At 54.0% G+C, this 20,145-nt stretch overlaps 8 protein-coding genes across 8 annotated transcripts; 3 read left to right on the forward strand and 5 right to left on the reverse strand.

The window, feature by feature from the left end:
* Positions 1–149: 149 nt before the first annotated feature.
* CCOS01_13466 (glycosyl hydrolase family 28) lies at positions 150–1,657 on the forward strand (the record flags this gene model as incomplete). The annotated part of the gene is made up of 3 exons (XM_060461612.1): positions 150–646; positions 703–827; positions 882–1,657. 3 exons carry the CDS (start codon positions 150–152, stop codon positions 1,655–1,657), a joined length of 1,398 nt encoding a protein of 465 aa, XP_060308040.1.
* Positions 1,658–1,846: 189 nt separating this feature from the next.
* On the reverse strand, positions 1,847–2,473 carry CCOS01_13467 (infection structure specific protein; the record flags this gene model as incomplete). The annotated part of the gene is made up of 1 exon (XM_060461613.1): positions 1,847–2,473. The coding sequence occupies one exon, from the start codon at positions 2,471–2,473 to the stop codon at positions 1,847–1,849; it is 627 nt and encodes a 208-aa protein (XP_060308041.1).
* A 1,324-nt stretch (positions 2,474–3,797) lies between these two features.
* Positions 3,798–4,859, reverse strand: CCOS01_13468 (short-chain dehydrogenase; the record flags this gene model as incomplete). Its single annotated transcript, XM_060461614.1, has 3 exons — positions 3,798–3,973; positions 4,035–4,257; positions 4,314–4,859. 3 exons carry the CDS (start codon positions 4,857–4,859, stop codon positions 3,798–3,800), a joined length of 945 nt encoding a protein of 314 aa, XP_060308042.1.
* A 691-nt stretch (positions 4,860–5,550) lies between these two features.
* Positions 5,551–7,182, forward strand: CCOS01_13469 (uncharacterized protein; the record flags this gene model as incomplete). Its single annotated transcript, XM_060461615.1, has 1 exon — positions 5,551–7,182. The coding sequence occupies one exon, from the start codon at positions 5,551–5,553 to the stop codon at positions 7,180–7,182; it is 1,632 nt and encodes a 543-aa protein (XP_060308043.1).
* A 423-nt stretch (positions 7,183–7,605) lies between these two features.
* On the reverse strand, positions 7,606–10,488 carry CCOS01_13470 (coatomer WD associated region; the record flags this gene model as incomplete). Its single annotated transcript, XM_060461616.1, has 5 exons — positions 7,606–8,632; positions 8,683–8,846; positions 8,894–9,309; positions 9,358–10,327; positions 10,471–10,488. 5 exons carry the CDS (start codon positions 10,486–10,488, stop codon positions 7,606–7,608), a joined length of 2,595 nt encoding a protein of 864 aa, XP_060308044.1.
* A 999-nt stretch (positions 10,489–11,487) lies between these two features.
* CCOS01_13471 (mannitol dehydrogenase domain-containing protein) lies at positions 11,488–12,675 on the reverse strand (the record flags this gene model as incomplete). Its single annotated transcript, XM_060461617.1, has 1 exon — positions 11,488–12,675. The coding sequence occupies one exon, from the start codon at positions 12,673–12,675 to the stop codon at positions 11,488–11,490; it is 1,188 nt and encodes a 395-aa protein (XP_060308045.1).
* Positions 12,676–15,327: 2,652 nt separating this feature from the next.
* On the reverse strand, positions 15,328–15,630 carry CCOS01_13472 (uncharacterized protein; the record flags this gene model as incomplete). Its single annotated transcript, XM_060461618.1, has 1 exon — positions 15,328–15,630. One exon carries the CDS (start codon positions 15,628–15,630, stop codon positions 15,328–15,330), a length of 303 nt encoding a protein of 100 aa, XP_060308046.1.
* Positions 15,631–16,524: 894 nt separating this feature from the next.
* On the forward strand, positions 16,525–17,082 carry CCOS01_13473 (uncharacterized protein; the record flags this gene model as incomplete). The annotated part of the gene is made up of 1 exon (XM_060461619.1): positions 16,525–17,082. A coding segment is annotated over one exon (558 nt), but the record flags the coding sequence as incomplete, so codon positions are not given.
* Positions 17,083–20,145: the final 3,063 nt, after the last annotated feature.

A 20,145-nucleotide genomic window follows, 5' to 3' on the forward strand; every position in this document is an offset into this window, starting at 1 on the left:
CGAGTATATGAAGACGCTCGCGCTCTGGGAGTTGTTCTGGATGGCTGATCACCTCCCCCGAGCAGCCTCCTTACTTGGCAACTCACTTGGCAATCCCACTCAACCTCGTGTGTGTGTTTCCCTCTCACCACTCAATCCCACACGTAGCCATGAGAGTCTCTTCCATCTTCGCCGTCCTGGCGGCTGCCAGCAGCGCCCTTGCCTACTCGGCCGAGTTGATTCCGGCCGGCGTCCCTCGCAACGTGGATGAGTTCCGCGTTAAGCACCCTTACCAGAAGCGATCCAGAGGCTGCCGCAACACCTACACTCTGCGCGCCTCGGAGAACGACCTGGATGACGTCTCTGACGAGTTTGTCGAGGGCCTGAAGCTGGCCAACAACGGCGGCACTCTGCACCTCCCCGCAAACCAGACATTCATCATTGGCAAGCCTCTCGATCTGACGTGGCTCAATGATATCCACGTCCACTGGGAGGGTGAGATCAAGTTCACCAACGACACCCCGTACTGGCAGGCCAATGCCTTCCACCATCCGTTCCAGAACTCCATCATGTTCTGGAAGTGGGGAGGCAAGGACGTCAAGCTGTACGGCCAGGGTGTTTTGAACGGTAACGGCCAGAGATGGTGGAACGAGTTTGCCGGTCTTGAGTAAGCTTTCGACAGATCCTTGACTTGCTTTAAGCTTATCTCTAACAAACTTTTAGGATTCTGGACCCCACAAACGCCTACCTCCGGCCTATCCTGTTTTATGCGGAGAACGCGACCGGATTGTCCATTGAGGGCATCCACTTCAAGGACTCTCCTTGCTGGACTACCTTCATCGTGACTTGTAAGTGGTGCCGCCATTATTACTGCAAGATGCCCAGCACTAACAGAAGTTTAGCCAAGGACATCTCCTTCACCGACGTCATTGTCACCGCCGAGACCAACAACCACACTGCCGAGCCCAAGAACACCGACTTCTTCGACTCTCTGAACGTTGAAGATGTCCGCGTCAAGCGCGCCTGGGTGAACATTGGTGACGACTGCTTCTCCCCCAAGTCCAACGCCACCAACGTCCACGTCGACACCATGTACTGCAACGGCACCCACGGACAGTCCATCGGATCTCTTGGTCAGTACGCCGGCGAGAAGAGCTTCGTCAAGGACGTCGTCATTGAGAACGTCTGGATGCTCAACGGCCAGCACGGTGCCCGCCTCAAGACCTGGGCCGGCCCAAACATTGGCTACGGCTTCATCGACAACGTCACCTTCCGCAACTTCTGGCAGGCAAACAACGAGTACACGGCCTTCATTGACTCGTGCTACTTCAACATCAACGCCACCACCTGCGCTGCGTACCCCTCCCAGATGAACATCAGCAACATTCTGTTTGAGAACTTCTCTGGATACTCGAGCGGCAAGTACGGCCGTGCTGTCGCTAAGCTTACTTGCTCCACCAACCCGAACGCCGTCTGCGACAACATTCAGTTCAAGAACTTCAACATCACTACCCCGTGCGGTGGTGACCCCGTCATTCTCTGCGATGGTATCAAGGGAGACATTGGGACGCCCTGCGTTTCCGCCACTAGTGACGAGGGTAAGGCTGCCCTGGCGGCCAAGTGCACAACTGCCATGGCTGTAGCCACTCCATGGGAGGTCAGGCCCTTCAAGGGTTGATTAGTGATCGGCTTACGCTCGTCTCTGAATGCGAGTAGTGCCAGATGTCAGGAGTCAAGATGGTGACCAAGTCGTATAGTGACGACATAGATTCTTGTATAAAATTAAATTTTACGTATACAATTTTGACAACCTCTGTAGTTCATGCCTAGTGTTTTCTTCCGCGTTGCAAGTATGTCCATAACCCTTTTACAAAAACGTGGCAACACCGACAAAACCAGCGGCAACGGCAGCGGCTGCGATCATGCCGGTCTGACGGGTTCCAACGTTGACGGGAACCTGCGTTGGGTTGTTGCGGCCGCTTGTCGCACTGACACCGGCACCTGTGCCAGCGGCAGCTCCAGTCTTTGTCTCGCCGGTAGACTTGGGAAAATCGCCGCCAGCAGCCGTGGTCTTTGGTGCAGAAGAGCCAGACTCCGTAGCACCACTACCGAGTTCCGCCGTGCAGAGCGGGATCTCGGTCTCGAACTCGGAGAGAGTGGAGCAAACGGACACTGCCGACGCGATCGAGGCCGAGTTGGCGTCGACCCAACTCAGAAGCTCCGAGGTATAGCTCGAGTACTCGGCGCTCAGCTCCGCAGGGACAGTGATGCTGCAAGGGTCGGTTTGAGGAGGAGCAGTCATCTCATAGGAGAGAATCTTGGGAGGAGGAGTGGGTGCGTTGGCGTAGACTGTGCCTAGGGCATTGAGGCATGGGTCGGCGGAGAGCTCAGTCTGACGGGGAACGACATCGCGACGGATGCGGTCCGGTCTGACGTCGAAGACGGCGGTCGCTGAACCGGCCAGGGCGGCGATCAGGGCGGTCTTGGTGTACATGTTGTGGGAAGTGAGTGTGAGATCTGGTAAAGACTGTGAGTTGAGATATACAAATGAGTACCAATGAATAGGTTATGTTGTTGGAAGAACGTAATGAAGTTGATGAGGACGTCAGGATCCCGAAACTGCGGCTTTCATCTCAATAAATATGAGAATGAATGAAGACGGATTGCATGCCCCTGGACACTACTTTGGTGTAGCTTAATTTCAAGCATGAAAATAAGGATTCCTGGCTTCAATCCGCTGCCACCGTCCACGACCGTGCTCTCTACCTAGTGCACGCAAACGTCTAGAAAGCTCAATCATGGGGAAGACAAGCTTCATGAGAAGTGAGCTGGGTGCTGTCAAAGCGGCATGCCGATGACTGACGGCGTCATCCTGGCTTTTGAGAGGATCTTAGCCATGGCTTATGAAATGGCAACAAGCCCTTCAGCTAACCCGAAATACTAAAGGAGGATGATTTGCAGCTCATTCGAAGAAACTTTTGGCTAAGGAAGACTTGTTCAACCTGGCTCTAGTTTCGTTTCGGTGCAAGGCACTAAGATAGCCAAATCAGGGGAAATGGCGAAGCTAGTGCTAGAAGATGTTTTGCCTAGAGCTATTTTAGGTTGTTACACACTACTCAAGAGGCCCAGATGGGAGTCCAAGAAAGGAGATCGGTAATACCCGCCTCTTGTTTCTCAGAAAGGAGGCTTACTGGCAAACAGGCTCACTGTAGTTAGTCATGATGCTTCTCTAAATGAATCTCACTACTGTCACTTGGGACCTAAAACGCATTCTAGACCGGTCGCAAACCTTGGAGTGCTTTACACTGGCAGGCAGGAGGAATTTAAAAGACAAATAATGATCGAACTGTGTCTTGTTGTGCAGGTGAGTGATCCGTCACAGGAGTGTGACTTGCGAAGTTCTACAGATGGGTTGGCGAGAGCCTCTATCCTCGTTAGCCGAGTAGCTACATGTTGGTGGCCCGTGAGTGTGACTCGATGCAACGAGAAGGGTCACGATTTGAGAAAAAAGTTGTCCACGCCACCATATCCAAGCAATGTTCCAGCCTTACGCCAACTGCTTCTCGGTAATTGAAGCTTTCCCAGAATGCCAACGACCTGGCAGTCCTCGGGGCCCCGTGGCATTCTTCGCGACTCCTTCAATCTTGCCCGTGCGCACGTGGACTGAAGCTAGATGAGGATATTTCCGAATGGCATTGCAAACTTCTGGGAAGCATATCAAGCGATAGTATAACGTGAAGATTGAATGAAATTCAGTGTAGTCTGTCTTCGTATGTCTATCGTTGCCCCTGTCTTGACCACGAACTCGAAAGGAAAACTTATTCCTGGAGTCCAACGACGCCGACCTTGAGGTAGTGATCGTTGTTCCGGATCTTCTCCCCAATCACCCCGCTCTTGAGCTCATCAATATCCCACTTGGCCCAGACAAAGCGGCCATGCAAGAAGCGCGACTCCTCCGATGCGGCCCAGACGGCGAAATTTCCAGCCAAGTCAACTAGAAGCCAGACATGATTAGCAGGTGCACACCACTTTCTTTGATCTCGGACTACACATACCATGATCAAACGGATAGATGTCCTCGGGAATCCCAGCGTTCTTGAAAGCCGAGGTATGCACCACACCCGGGTGGAAGTTGAGAACCTGCATCTTCTCGGGAGGGGTATCCTTGGCAATCATCTGGATCAGCATCGTTCCTGCATTCTTGCTCGCGCTGTAAGCAGGCCAAGGGCCCGATTTGGTAAAGTTGTGACTAGCTTCCGTAGATACGTTGACGAGAAACTGTAGCCATCCTGTCAGTTCTGACTTCCGTCACGCACTGTATTGAGCTTGCATACCTTCTGGCGACCTTCGCCATTCTTCTGCTTGTAGAACTTCTCAGAGAGATCCAAGAGTGAGCGGACGTTCATAGTGAAGGAGCTCCAGACCTCGTCTCTCCCAAGAGACAAGATGGGCCCATGTTCCGAAATCTTGGCGGCATTGAGAACAAGGACATCAATGACGGTGCCGTCCTCCTCGAAGCCCTTCCAGAGCTTCTCGACGTCTGCGAGGTCATCTACGTCGATGGAGTATCCGTCGAACTGCACCTGGGGAAACTCCTTCTTGAGCTCCGAGACTGCCTCATCAACGAGGTTCCGGCGGCGGCCGAGAATAATGATGCGCTTGGCATGGGCCTGCGCGAAGCCCTTTGCGATGGCGAAGCCGATGCCAGCTGAGCCGCCAGTGATGAGGACTGTTCGTCCTGCCTGGGAGAGCTCTGGGCGGGAAGGGAAGATGGTTGGGTAGGGCTTTTTGTGCTCCTTCTTGGTGAAGGTTATTCCGGTCTCGTAGATGGAGGTGGAAGTCAGTGCTGCAAAAGCGGCGGCGCCAATATCGCTGTCCATGTTGAGAGTCGTGTCGAAGGTTTCTTTGATGTATCTGGAGGGGGTTTAAGGTGTTATTGGATTTGATGTGATGTCAAGATTGAAGAAGCTGATGATCTGGTTTCAGAATCTAAGGGATACATCATTTGACAGAATCATCGCAGTCTTATATCGTTTCCCAGCACTGTTGGTAACACAAACACCAGCCCTTCATCCTCACCAATTCAATCAGCAAAGACGTGATCAATCGCTCAACGTTGTTGTAGATCCATCGTTTGTCATCATATTAGCTATGCAAAAACTTTTTGGTGGTTAAAATCCGTTCAACTCCGACGTGCCCAATCGCTGCAGCCGGGAAGTCGAGTCCGCAAACCACCCGCACAGAATTCCCGCAAGTTTCCCGCAAGTCTTCCGCCGAAAACCCGCAAAACCCGCACCGGCGCTGCGCGGTGGCCCCACTCCGTACATTGCTTACGGCGTCCCGAGCCCGCGCCTTGGTTGTTAGCGCTGACAAATGCCGTCATCCTCTCAACTCAAAGGTTCTCCTGCCCGGTCTCTGCTTCAGCAATCATGGTCTCGGATCTGTTGCGAGATCGTTGTGATGACAAACACGGCGTAATACAAACCAAAACACATTTTGACGGCTGAGCACCTCATTTGATGTAACTCGAGCGAAGCGCCATTGTCGACCCAAGTAAGCAAGTATCGAGAAATGACTCGATCCTCCAAGCAAAAAGCATGCATAGCATGCACAGAATCCAAACGCCGCTGCGATAAAGGCCTACCATCATGTTCCCGCTGCGACGACCGCGACGTAGACTGCCACTACCCCGTCACAAAACGACGCCGGCGGCCCGAGACCTTCAAGCCGCTCCCGTTTTCTGACCCACCGGCACCGGCCCCGGCATCGCTGCAGCAGCAGCACTCCATCCCGGCAACGATGCCAGATACGCTCCTCTTCGACGCATCTCCTCTGACAAACGGCATCTGGAGCATGCCCTGGTCAGACCTGGACTTCACCACCCCAAACCTCCCTCTCTCGCCAGCAACAGCCTTCTCCCTCCCGCCACCAAAACCCGCAACATTTCCGCAGCAGCAGCTACATCACGAACCATACATCACCAAACCAGACTACCCTCGCCTCAAATCCTCCATAGCCGCCTCCCTCGCAGGAAGCCAGTGGTTCCTCGCCCCCCAAACATGGAGGATAGACCACTGGCCTGCGCCTCCGCGCGACGCCTACCCCGTCTCCGTCCTGACCAACTTCACTCGCGGTCTGCAGGCCTGGGTCCGGCGGTGGGTGATGGACGGCCACAACCCCTTTATCCACCGCAGTCTTTACACCGAGGGGAATCACTTCCCATTATGCGTCCAGGACGCTTTTGCCGCGGCGTCGGTGTACTTCCACAAGACGTCTTTGAATGAGGCGTTTGTCCATCGAATCTTGGATGAACGCGTCACGGCCCTGCTGGCAAGTCAGCCCGCGGTAGAGGGCAATGACTCCATGTCCGTCCCTTTACTCGAGACGAGAGATCATCTAGCTCGCGTGCATGCCCTCTACGTCTACACCATCATCCGCCTCTTCGACGGCTCAGTAAGCCTACGCGCCGCCGCCGAAGAACACCTGCCTACCCTAGATCTCTGGTCAAAACAACTATGGGAATCCGCCCAAAGAGACGCCGACACTCTCTACAGGAGCCAATGCCCCCCCTCAACATGGAAATGCCAAGCACAAAGGGATTCGGACCTAGCAGACCAAGTCACAGCAAACACCAACGCCGCCAACGCCGCCAGACCAGGGAGAAACAATAACAACGACAAGCCCAACCACCCAAAAGAAGAAGTATTCAACCGCGACCTCTGGACCTGGAACCTCTGGGTCCTCTCCGAATCTGTCCGCCGCACCTGGATCATCGTCGTCTGCACCCTGGGCGTGTACAACGCCCTCAAGGGGAAATGGGGCGAGTGCTCAGGCGGCGCCCTCTTCACCGCCCGTGCGGGCCTCTGGGATGCGCCCTCGGCTCCGCGATGGGCGGCGCTCTGTCGAGAGACGTCCGGGAAGGGGACCAGGACCGGGCGAGGCAGAGGTGGTACCGGTGCCGGAGTTGATGCTGCTGCCGATCGTCCGGGGGCGGAGTGCAGCGAGGATGATGACGCCAACGGCTGCGGCGATCGAAATCTCTTTGTGCCTTCTCTTGATAGCGATGGGCTACTTCATAATACGGCCGCGGCGGATGTTGATGAGTTTGCGAGGCACTTGTTTACATGTATCTGGGGTCTCGACCGTGTTGAAGATTGGGCACTAAGAACGGCTTCAGAAGGGGAGGTGAACTTGGTTTATTGAGGTTGAACGTTGTGGTTTCGGGTAAGGCGGACTCAATGTGGCTAGGACTTATCTGCCATGCCCTTTGACAGAAGGCCATGGATGTCAACAGGTTTGAGATCATTACTGTGAACGACATGGGCGATGTTTTCGAAAACTATCATTCACGTCAGCGGGTGTGAGATATGTTCCTGACCACATACTTCGAACCACGACTACTGGAACATCATTGCTTCAAAGACTTCATGTTATAATATACTTTTACATACGGATCTACTGGCGAGACTGTAACGTCATGACACAAAAACATCTTCCATTTATTTGCAAGGCATGATCATTACCGTCAACGCCCGTCGAGGCAGGGCCATTCGACATCTAGGCCTTTTACGATCCCCGCACCGTCCCTAATCAAATTGCGTTTTGAGATACCGAGCACACGGCTACCTACTCCTCATCCTCTTCCGCCTCAGCCATCTCCTCGTCGGCGTCCTCATCGGCCTCTTCTGCCTCCTCTGCCTCCTCGGCCCCCTCGGCCTCCTCGGCCTCCTCAGTCGCGTCTGTTCCGTTGACCTTCGTGACCTCGGCAACTTGAGGCGCGGCGCCACCCTGCTTCTCGAGTTGAAGCCACTCGTCCCACTCGGGGAACAGGTCTTCGTCTTCTACCGGAGCACCGACCATCTTGGCGACGCGGCCCTTCTTCCCCTTTTCGAGGCTTTCCTTCCACTCCTTGACGACATCTGCCGTCAGACTAGGCTTGTATGTTTGCGAGAACAAGACAGCCTCCGCTAACCGTCCAGTCTTGGTAAGAATCTCCACGCAGCCAGCAACGTCGCCTAGCAGCCACTTGCAGCTAAATGCCACGTTGTGAGCGCCGGCCTCTTGCGCTTGGTCAGAGAGTTTTGACAGGCCACTGCGGTCGGATGTGGAAGAGTAGAGAAGGAGCAACGAGCCAAGGTCCTTCGCATGTGTAAAGCACTCTTGCGCCACGGCGACCTGCCATCCGGCAAGGGCAGCGTCTCCGACTGTCTTCCACTTGTGCTCAACATCTGCCTCTCTCGCCAACTCGAGAGCAGTATCCAACTGACCCAGTCCGAGAGCGAGGTCAAACTTGTGTTCGGGATCGGTAGCAACCTCTAGGGCAAGTTCCTTGTGACCCTGTCCCTCCAAGAATCGCGCGATCTTGTTGAGTTGGTCTGCAGGAATCGTGTGCAAGAGTTCTTGTGCAGTCTCCATATCGTCACGAAGAACCAGAGTCTGGTACTCGAGCACAGGCAAGGACAAGGAAAAGGAGGTGACACCGACGTCCTTATCAGCCAGGTAGATTCTTGAATCACGCTGGATGTAACCCAGGATGTACATGGACTGGTCGAAGTGGGATACCGTGTAAGTCTGGTCGCCCACAAGGTAGTTCAACCGGTTGGTGCTGTTGGTGTATAGGAAGCAATCTCCAACCCACTCTCCGGTGCGAACACTACTTGAGCATTAGCATCTAGTTGTTTGAGGCGTAGACAAACCGCTTACCTCTCGTTGATGTCCGTGATGACCTCAAAGGCGGCCTCGACACCATCTTCGTCAATCTGGTTGGTTTGGACACCCTCGACGTAGGCTTCGCGCGAGAAACGCAAGACGTAGAAGGTGTCTTCGCATGCGAGGGCAACCAATTCGCCGCTGTCAGACCAGTACACCTATTCAAATTAGCACATGGACCGAAGCAGCGCAGCAAGAAACCAACCTCTCTCGGCTCGACCTCAATGCGTCTGACCAGACCACCGGTCTGCCAGTCAAAGAATGAGATACCCCCTTGGCCCTTGACACCAAGAAGGACACCTCCAGTCAAGCCTTCAGCCTGGAAACCGACATCGAGGCCACCCGCCTTCTCAACAAAGTTCTTATACACCTTGACGCTGGTTGCCGACTCTCGGATGGCGAAGTCGTTGGTGTTCTCCTTGGATGCCCAGACGAAGTCCAGCGCAGAGCCAAAGGCCTTGTTACGCCAAGCGAGAGCCGTGTAGATGATGTATTCTCCATCTCCGCAGACTGCGACAAATCGGCCATTCGGGTTGTGTACAAGCGTCGAGGGGTACACTTCGCAGGTACCGAGCTCCTTGACAGGAAGGGAAATGGGCTCGTTGTCCTTGATCGAGGCATCTAGTGGTGTTAGCAAAAGGTGTGGGGTTCAAGATCGACGCAACATACCTCCACCCTTGATAATTGCAGAGACGACTTCGTTGTGGCGGGCCCACACAAGCTTTCCTGACGCATCCATTGACACGGCTGGCTCCTCACGACCCAGCTTCACGACGACAGCACCATCGTCGAAACCAACAGCTACGCCTTGCTTGCCCTTCTGGTAGGAAACGCACCATGCGCGCTCCAGGCCATAGTTGAGAGACTGCTCGAATCGGTATGTATTTGCGTGCCATATCCTAATGGTGCCGTCTTCGGAACCGGAGATGATGACTGGCAGCTCGGGGTGATAGCATGCGAAAGAGACGTTGTTCGTGTGGCCCTCGAGGGTGGCGATCAGAGATTTGGTGGTGTAATCCCAGACCTTGACGGTGCGATCGTCGGATGTCGTCAGAAGATAGGGCTTGTCAGAGTGAGGGTAGTAGTCGACGTGGTTGACACCCTTGGCCTCGTGGGCCTCGAGAGTGAAGTTGGGCGTCGCCGAGCCGAGACTCCAGATCTTGACAGTACGGTCAAGGGATGCGGAAGCGAAGGTGTTGGTATCCTTGGGGTTGATGGCGAGGCCCATAACGTAATGGCCGTGGCCCTCAAAGACTTGGACGCACTTCCAGCCCTTCTCCCAATCCCAGAGCTTAATCGTCATGTCATCGGAGGCGGTCAGCACGAAAGGTTGTGTCGGGTGGATGGCGATGGCGCGAATGTAATCGGGATGGGCCTCGAAGGAGGTGATCTTCTCTGAGGTGTTGTAGTTGTATACACGAATCTGAAAGTCATCGGAACCGCAGACAATCCAGTTCTTTCTTGCGACGAATCGGCCGGCTCGGACAGGGACATCGGTGAGCTCGAAGGTCTTGACGATCTGCTGAGTCTCGTATGACCAGATGTAGACATGACCGCTGTACAAAGTCGTAAGAATCCATGGCTCTTGAGGGTGAAAGTCAATGCCCTTCACCCGCTCGCTGCGGGCGAACAATTGTCGCTGGAAAGAATAAGTCAGCTACCCAGAGCTATTCAGGGGACGACAGGTTGGCGAGAGCTATGCAGCTGCAGCTCTGGCTAACCCAATAGCTCTTGCTCGAACAATGCGTAGAGCTGAGGAATTCCATTCGGTCTGGTTCGTACCTTCACGTCGACCTTCATGTTGACGACCTATGCCTGAATACCAGCAAGGGAGAAAGTTGAAGGAAAGGTGATGGTGTCCTCGAGAAACGAAGTGGGGGAAGAGTGGTTCTTGCGCTGGATAGGACACCTAAAGGGGAATCATACGTGGCAGTCCGACTAATTCGAGAAAAGGAGAGAGGATTAGCAGAGGCCGCTGGAAGCCGGTCGCGGAGGAAAGAGTCGGGGAGCCTCGTCAGCTTGTGTCGTGGGAATTGATGGCTTCCAGAGCTTTGGCAGGCGCAATTTTGGCCAAGTCGGTATTTCGAGCTTCAACAGATGTGTCCCTACCGTCGCCAGGTTCAGGAGCTGATTGGTGCCTTAATGATGTGGCTTTTGCCTAAGGCACATACATTTGAGCCACGTAAACTGAGGTGCCCTTCAATTGCATCGCTTATCTTATCTGACAGCCAAAGCCACACCCACATCATCAGCCACAACTCAAGCAAGGTACCAGGTAAGTGGCCGCACACCAGCCTCTCACTTCCAGGCTGCGGTATATACCTTACTGAAGTAGATACCTGGTTTCTGAATCCCCTCAGAAGGCAGTCGGTAAGAATTCGCGGCGACTCTTTTTCCATAAGGAAGTTTACATGTAATTTTGACATTTGGGATTCAAGCAGAGTCTGCCGGATTTACTTGATGTACATTTATCATATGCAAGATCCATGAACAGCATCTTATGCACATCTTCCGCTGTCGCATACACACCCTTCACCAGTTTATTTTCATAAGTGATGCACGGAGGCACAAATCGTGGTTCACGAGGCAGACGGGTTGTTTTGTTTGGAAATATTGTTTGGATTTGTAGCTCAGATCTATTGATCTTGATCCTACCCTTTAACTCGGGTTTGCTCAGAAATTGCGCTAAAGCTGCGCTCTCTTAATATCCTCAAACTCCATGCTTGTCCCAGTGATATATGCTAAAACGCCGAAAAAATCATGCCCGTCAATCGTTACACATCAAAGCTTTCCGGTGAGTCATTCCTCACTGTCGGCCTGGACCTTGCGAACAACAGCAGCCAACATGGGGTGAATCTTCTCCGAAGACTGGATGCCACAGATCTTAGTAACAGCCTCCTCTGGGGAATTCTCAGACATGAGCTTGGAGAGCTCCTTGCTCTCATCATCACCCTCAACGTCCTGGAAGCGGAACGCCATCTCAGCTGCGCGGAGCAGAGCAGTGCAGTCCTCACCCTTCTCGGCAAGCTCGGCCGCGGGGCCGACGAAGCGCTCCTTGCGGCTCAACTTGCGGAGAGGCGCGCGGCCGACACGCTCAACAGCGTCCTCCAAATGGGGGTTGCCGATGCGGCGAATGATCTTGGCAGCATACTCACGCTGGGCCTTCTCGTCGATGCCGTGCTTGCTAATGATCAGGTTGCTGGTCTCCTCGAGAGCCTTACGAACCTCGGCCATGATGGCCTTGTCCTGAAGCGCATCGTAGACGGTGCGCTTACCGCGGTTGTAACCGTGGTAGGCAGCAGTAGCGTGGCCAGTGTTGACGGTGTAAAGCTTGCGCTCAATGAAAGGAGCGAGCTCATCGACCCAATTGATACCCTCGATGCTGGGAATCTCCTCGAAGGGTGTGCGCTCGACAACCCACTCGTAGAACTTCTCGAGGGTGACGTCGAGACCGGCATTGGGGTCCTGAGCAGGAACGATGCGGTCAATGGCGGAGTTGGCGTACCGTGCACGCTCGTGGTGGTCTTCCAAGCGGTGGGCAGCAGTGTTGCGAGGGTCCTTGATGTGCTCAGCAAGGGTGTCGGTGGCGCCAATAGCGTTCTCGCAGGCAATGACAGAGATGGGTGCCAGGTCGCTGGGACGCTTGTCAATACCCTTGGCGATGACAGGGGCGATAAACTTGAGGATGTTTGGGCCGACGGAGCACGTGACGACATCAGCCGTGGCAATCTCCTCGACCAGCTCTGCCTCGTGTGTTCTTGAGTTGATGGCGCGGTAGTTTGTAATGGTGTTCTCGTTGGTACCCTCAGCACCGACCTCGATAACCCGGTATGAAGGGGTCTCGTTCAGCTTATCAATGAGAGCATCGGCGACGTCGGCGAAGACGACCTCATAGCCGGAGTTGTGGAGAAAGCAGGCGACGAATCCACGGCCGATGTTGCCGGCGCCGAAGTGGACGGCCTTCTTAGTGAATTGTTGTGTTGACATGTTGGGCGTGTGTGTAAGGTGCGGGTGTTGGAAGGGTGGGGGTTTGTTGGATATAGTTTAGGAATAGGGTAAAAGGCGATTGTTTGGAGCCTCGAAATGTTTTTGTTTACCAAGATCGCTCAAGATCGAGTATGTGAGTGAGATATTGAATGGAATGGTGGGAAGAAAAGCCTGTGATTAAAGGGGGGAATAGGTTGTCTTTATAATCTGAGCGTGTCGCCTTCACGAGAAGGACCACGACGATGTAATGGACGGCGAGTGTGTCTGGGAAGGCACCATGGGATGGCCTTGACGTGTGAAAGGCTCATTTACAGTGGGGGCATCGGCTGGAAGGGGAAAGCATGAAGGAGTGGAGGGGGACCCATGCAATACGTCGTCCATGACGGGACGTAAGGATGAGGAAAGGTCACCTCAGGTACTTCTGGGTGGTGCATCGCACATAAAGGTACATCGGGCGCCGGAAAGGCAGATACGTATCGCCCATGTACTCTTTTTTCCCGCGCTGAGATCATCACGTACCCGGAGTACTGGGTACATCTGGGCGGGCTCCCACCAAAAGACCTCAGAGAGTCTGTGTCAATGGTCAAGGACTGCCCCCCAGAGCAATGACATAACGCCGCATCCCCCTTCAACCCCAGCCATGCCATCATCCCCAGTATTTCCTGGCCTTGCAGCAAATAGACAAGCCAGCTTTCTTGCGTCCATCCCGTCACCTCGTCCACAAGGCTCCGCTTCATTGAAACGGAGTCGGCGCCGCCTTAGCTCTCTGGCTACCGCCCCTTGAGCCAACGAACATGCAGCATTTCGTCAACAAGTACGGAGTACCATCCTACAGTCTCCACTAAGGGGTGATTGCAGAAGGGGGCGTGCCGTCAGAGGAAAACACTATGGAGAAAGTAACAATGGGCGCAGTCCAAAGTGATGCAACTGCTGAGAGGGGACAAGGGTACGGAGTGTGGTCCATGGAGGGGTCGCAGACTCGCTGCCCCTCCGCCAGGCTGGGTTGGACTTGGAATGGATGCCGATTGTGGATGAATGGGGGAAAGGCCTCGAGGCAGAGGAGAATCAAGAGGAGAAAGGATGTCCGTGGTTTGCATCCTTCGCCAATCATCATGAGCTTTTTGTCGGCTGCCTTTATCCCTCTGCCATTGTTGAGTGTTCACTTAATACCTGTTGGTTTGCAGATAGACGGCAGAGACATCTCGGCGTCAGCCACGCCGGCCTGATGACTGTGTCTACATCGCATGTGAGGAATCATCTTGTATTAGCACATGCCTTGCCTTCAGAGTTGCTCCTGGAAAGCTTCTCTGCTGTCTTCGCTTCTGGCTGGTGGGAAGTTATCGGCTCTCATGCCCGTCAGACAACGATAGAACAGGAAGCTCCACTGAATCTGGAAAGGACAGTAGAGTGACAGGTGATGGCAGCCCGGAGAGGCGAGTACCTAAGATACGCAGTAAGGCCCGAAACGGTCATCCGTGGCCCTTCACCAGCATCACATGTGCTTGGAAGTTCAAGGAATAGGTGTGCCTAGGCCTGCTTGTGGTGCTGAGTGTGTATGTCTGCAGGAAACACACACAATGAGGCTTTTTGGTGCCCTGGTGTTCCGGTGCCTTAGCATTCGTTGTATCGCTTCGCAATAGGGTAGCCGAGACATTGATGCTGGCTGGTCCTGAATACTAGGTACTGTTGCCTATCCACGGAGAATACCGTACGCCCGCTGTACAAGTACTACGTATGGAACCGAACCCCCAGAATCCCTCCATCTCTTTAGAGGTTGTGGTGGATGGACGGGTACGTGGACAAATGGATAGATTTCCATGCCGGTTCCGTCCGGCCTGGAACCGCAGGGACCCTGAATTGTCAACAGCATGGTAGTCGACTCGGGACATGTGGCTGGCCGCGGCAACGATCTAATGTGCTTTGAAGATAATTGGTGTTGCCGTTGGCAATAGCTATGGACATCGAACATTGCGCGTGGACTTGGCCGATGCGGCAGGTGTATCGAGAAGTAACAACACCGGTGTATCCAGCATCCGAAAGGGTTGCCAAGGAGGGGTACGGAGTAGTTTGGAAGAGGCATTTCTTCCCTTGTCGTAACATCTCGGATCGCAAATCGAAATCGTGGATCAGTAACCTGCTACCGACAAGTCGCACTACGTTTTGCCAGGGGCTGGTGCCTCCATGGCCTGTTCCTGAATTTCGCCGCGCCGCCTCACGATGAATGGTCCAACGGCCCGCCGAGAGGGCCGAGGAACCGTGGAAATTGGAGAATGCATAGATTTGTTAGAGTGCATTCGCAGGATTCGTGGCAGATGAAAGGGCCAGGCTGCCACTCGGCGCAAGTAAGTTGGCTCAGCGCTATGCAATGCCACGTCCGATAATCAACCGGAGACTCGTCAGAGAGTTAGATGAAGGCGGCATTGCTTCGATCGTGAGAGTTGGATATAGATCAGTGGTCGAATCAGAAGACGGCATCTGGGGCCCCATCCTGGGTGGGCTTGATCATTGATGGCCCCTCCTTCTGTCCTTTTGGCGTGCCCTGCGGCTTGTGCTGGCGAAATGTGCGAACTCAGACTCAGCCATGAAACGGGACGGATTACCGTGGAATCTGGAGCTTGAGGGATAAATTACGGCGGCGGCTGTTCTTCCTCGTCAGGCCTGTCCGCCTGGGAGACCCTTGCCTGGAATGCAGGCCACAAACGCGGGACTGCGATTCGTGGAGGTGTCGACATGGCGCCACTTTGGGGTTTGTCGTCGCCGCGCCCAGGCGATTGGGATCCGCAATTTCTCGCTTTGTTGACGCCGACGGTGACCAACAGGGCCAAGTGCAGCGGAGATTCGGAGAGATGGCCAGCCTGTTTGTAGTGACCTTTGTACGGTGGCGGCAACTTTGTTGGGTTGTGTGGTTTGCAGGCCCGGAGGTTGTGGGGTGCCAGAAGGAGGACTGCGGCTCATCAGGGCTGGAGAATCCGAGAGCGATAAGACGACAAGAAGTGGAAATTCCGGGCCTCAGGCGGCGTTGGTATGCTTCGACTGCTTTTGGCCCGAAGATATGGGGCTTCATCGGCCAATACGGTCCGCCTCGTGAAGGTAGCCCCGTGGTGATGGTTGGACCAGTTCGTATTGTACGGAAGGTGATGGATGGTGCATTTTGCGGACCAGAACCAGAACCGGCGATGCTTGGGCCCAAGGGTTGAAAGGAGAATGCGGTACGGCGGAGGCGCTAGGTACCTCTTTGCTCTCTCCCCGTGTCCCCGTGTATTGCTCAGGCTGTTGGAGCCCTCCACAGCCCACAGTTGCCGACGAACACCTGCATGAAGGGTGCAACCTCTTGCGCGAAAAGGGACATCAAGACAAGACGCAGGCGGGACATTTGGGAAGTGTGAGATTCTGCCTGCGATCCCGAACGCGAGTCTGGATTTGTTGACCTTGGTGAGGATGATTCGTCAACGGGAGAAAGCTGGGTCCCAAGGGCTCAGCTTCGATTGCCCATCGCTTCTCGCTTGCTTTCCTCCCCTGCCTGTGTAGTAGGTATGCACGGCACGTAATGACTGTTCCCTATGATCCGGTTGTCTGCTTGCCGCCTTGTTGATGCCTGGATGAAGTAATCGAGCTGAGCAGTCGATATGGATAGTCGAGTGGATTAGGCCGAGTTGAGCCCCGATAGTCGAATGTGGTTATGCTCATGTTGTGTCACCAAACTGGAGCACGTTGCGTGTGTGTTGAATGCCGTGGAATGACACTTCACGATGATGTCTTGCGGTTGTGGCTGTTTGAACCTGGGATTGCTTGAGAGGGTCCGTCGTGTACTACGTAGAGGCGAGAGACATCCGGAATCTGCTGGAACATGTACTTCTCTACGTTGTGTCAACCAGAAGATACCTCCACCCGGGCCCAGCATCGTGTTTCTGGTGGGGTCGTCTCCGTTTCTGGTCTCCAAAGAAAACGGCCCTGCCCCCAGTATTCCTTCTCCTCAATGGCGCAACTATGAAATTACCTCTGTGTCTGGACTCGGGAAAGAACAGAAGACGGACGGCTGACATTGGGTCCCGTATGGAGATGGCACTTGCCCACTCGAGTCGACGAGCAAATCGGCGAATCATCGACAGATATCACAACTGCTCCTTCCTCGAGGTTCGAGAGTCTGAGGTACACCCTTCGGTTCCTCCTTCTTCTCTTTGTACCTCGAGTAAGGTACCTGAAGAGGGTACTTACTTGGCTCTTGCCCCCCGCTCCTTGTTCTTTCCCTTTATCCTCTCAAACGGTGGGTCCCTTATCTGTGGAGACGCTTATCCGTCTTGCCCAAGGAAACCACGGCACTCCCGACACTTCCGTTTGCGGTCTGCGGTATCTGGCGCAGCTCTGGCCCGAAATCCCCCGCCCACGCCCGTCTCAAACTCTCGCTGATTCCGTCACTCCGCCGGCCTGGTGCCCACTGTCACCGACCATGTTTCCCATGTCTTCGGCATCGCAAGCCGCCAGATAACAGTGTTGCGACTCTCGCTTTTGTCCTAACCAGAGGTATCACATGGAGTTGGCATAATCCAATCATCATTCCTTTGGCTGACTGTACAGGTAGGAAGCATCCTTCGGTCGCGTTGCAGAGTGCGTCCGGCTAAGCAACCACCACATCCGATGCTGTGTACTGAACACACAAGATGCCGGCATACCCTCTATAATACTGGTGCATGCGCTCCTCCGACAGGATGCCGGTCCTCCTCTCTGTACTCGCGACACTATGCAAATTACCTGTCAATGTTACAGACTTTGGCTTCCCGGCGGGACCAGCCACAGGAGCACCCAATACCTTTCGATGCTGCAGTGATACACTCCACGAAACGGGCAAGATAGGTCTGGCTGCACTTGATTTATGCCCTCTTTTCAGATGAGGCTCGAAGAAAGATATTCCTCTTCTCAGCAATGTTAAACAGCTAGCTTAGCCCTAGCAGTCTTCCAGTGGCTGCGTACTGTGTACAGCCAACCATCTCAACACCACAGGGCAGCGAGCGTCTGGCGGCCCGAGGCGCCCATATCACCTTTCATACACCTGCAGTTCTCGCTGCCAAATAACTCCCTCGGCTGAAGGCTGGTATTGTCAACATCATTTTTCAACTGGTGTGCTCTGCTTCAGTCCCTCGTGGCCTCTACTAACGCAGCACGTTCGAGTTAATGCACCACAGGTACGCCAACCCCGAACCACGGCGGCTGCCACTCTGCCACGGCGTTTCTCGCTATCCTTTTTCGGTCAGGTCCAGCAATTTGGGACAGTGAAAGCGAAGCCTAGGAACAGGCACATTTCAATCGTCAAAGTGTATTGTCGTCATCGCTTGCTTTGGCTTCCAAATTATGTGCCAACCTCTCGGATACAGGTGCTAGAGACCATTGAGTTCGGATTCATGTCACAGAATGTGCCGGCCCATGGCTTCTCCCGCCCGATGGCCTCCGATTACATCGAGCCTCGATCGTCACCGTCATTGCCTTGACAGGCAGTCCCCATGCTGATCAGCGTAAGGGATCCCCCCTCTGCTCAAGTAGCCTCAGCGACCGCGGGGACTACAGCTCGGACGTCCGTCTGAAGACTTAAAATGCATGCTGCGTTTGTTGGGCGTTGTTGTGCATTGCATGGCACCGCACGGCATGTCTGTCACCAACCGTCCCATGCGTCGACAGTGTAGCAAAAGAAACCTCGCAAACATCTTAAGGGACGGAATGACGTCGATGTATCGCTCCAGCAAATCGAATATGCTCTCAACGGTCCAAGAAAGATTGAGTCTATACCACTTTGCATGTTTGGCTATGTATCACATTAGATACTACAGCAGTCGCGTTACAGCTTACCAGACGTTATCCTACCATCGTGTACTACTTCAACTGTGGGCTCAAGCAAATCGGCCAGCCAGTCGATGTACTCCATTTCGAAATAAGCCACCATTGCACAGCAAACCCGCGGGGCTCATCTGTGTCCTCCGAGAGAGCGTGCCTTGATAACGCCTGGAATTAATTACCCTACTGGATGGATTGGACGCCTCAATCCTGGCCCATCTCACGATGTTGCGCTAGTCACAACTTGAAAGTGCCAGTAGTCATTAAGGGAAACCCCAGTAATCCCACTATCACATACGTAGTGTACGTATCCGTACATACGAATAGCAAAGTCTCTTGAGGACTCCATTGCGGCGGAGCCAGGCACATTCGCCAATTGGCTAGGGATTGAGGAGACTCCTTGAGAAAACGGCATGCAGACACTTTTACGCTTTCTGACTGGACAAGGAGTACAATCAGCAACCCAAGGAACTCAGTCCGACTGCGAATGTCCTCACTCTTTAGACTTGGGTCTTGGCATGCGTCATTGCTGGGGCTTTTCTATGCGTTCACGCCCGCCAGTCCATGTCAAGCCCCGCGGACCCTTTTCCCACCAAGACGCTTCTTTGCAACATGACTGGCTACTGGCTTTGCCCGCCATTCTGCACCAGGTAAACCTAGGCATCAAGGGTCTTGTTAGCCTTTTGCGAGTCGCAGGTACTTAGGACAAGGGCCCCTCAGGGTGTGCGATTAGTTCGGAGACCCTGGTCCTGGCTGGCGCCCGTTGCAGCTTGTACTTTACGCATTCACGATGCGCCAAGTTGAGGTTTGTCAGAAACTCAATGGACCCGTCATCCCTTCAACGATGGTCGGCTACGACAGATGGGGCTCTGGCGATTTAGTCGAGTTATCGCTCACAAGAGCACGTCATTCCACCTCGCTAGCAAACAAACCCGGTGCTCAACTGTCGTGAGTCTTCTCGAGTTTCGGACTCGATTGCCGGGCTTTTCTCCTTGGGCTTGAGTCGTAATTTGACCATGTTTTGCAACAGTTGCTCACCACATGCCGCATGGTAGCACCAAAGACGTTCAAGTTCCAACAAATCGATCGTCCAGCATGGGAGGAGATATTCAGGGACCTTTCCGGATCTCGAATCCCATCGCTACATCCGTACATCTCTCGGCTACAGCGTCTATCCCACAAGATAAACGGTGGTCATAGCAATGCTTGAGTCGTTGACGGCCCGCTAGTGGACAACCCCAGATGATCCCAAAGGTGGTGATGGATCAACGGATGGTCGTTGTGGATGGTCAGTTCCACGTGAGGATGACAAGAGATCCAGCGATCCACGAGATGGGACTGGTGTGGACTACGCGTTTGGCGCGGCCACCATGGACGGTTGCGGCGGTTGGGCACATGCACCTGGATCGACCCCTATCTCACGCATCGCATTGTCGTTGGAAGTCCATGGCAAGATGACACTATTCATAAAGGTCCACGTGCTGGTTTCTACCAGATTGCGACATTTTTTGTCAGCCTCACATCGTCCCGAGGCTTGCCACCGTTCAGAAGCAGATCAGGCCTTCAAAGCATTGCCGCGCACATCGTCTCAGCTTCAGTCGTCCTCATGCAGGTAGGCACATGGAAAGGCACATGAGACTTCATCAA

Source organism: Colletotrichum costaricense, assembly GCF_030867565.1.
Source record: "Colletotrichum costaricense strain IMI 309622 chromosome Unknown Scaffold_17.1, whole genome shotgun sequence".
Lineage (NCBI taxonomy): Eukaryota > Fungi > Ascomycota > Sordariomycetes > Glomerellales > Glomerellaceae > Colletotrichum > Colletotrichum costaricense.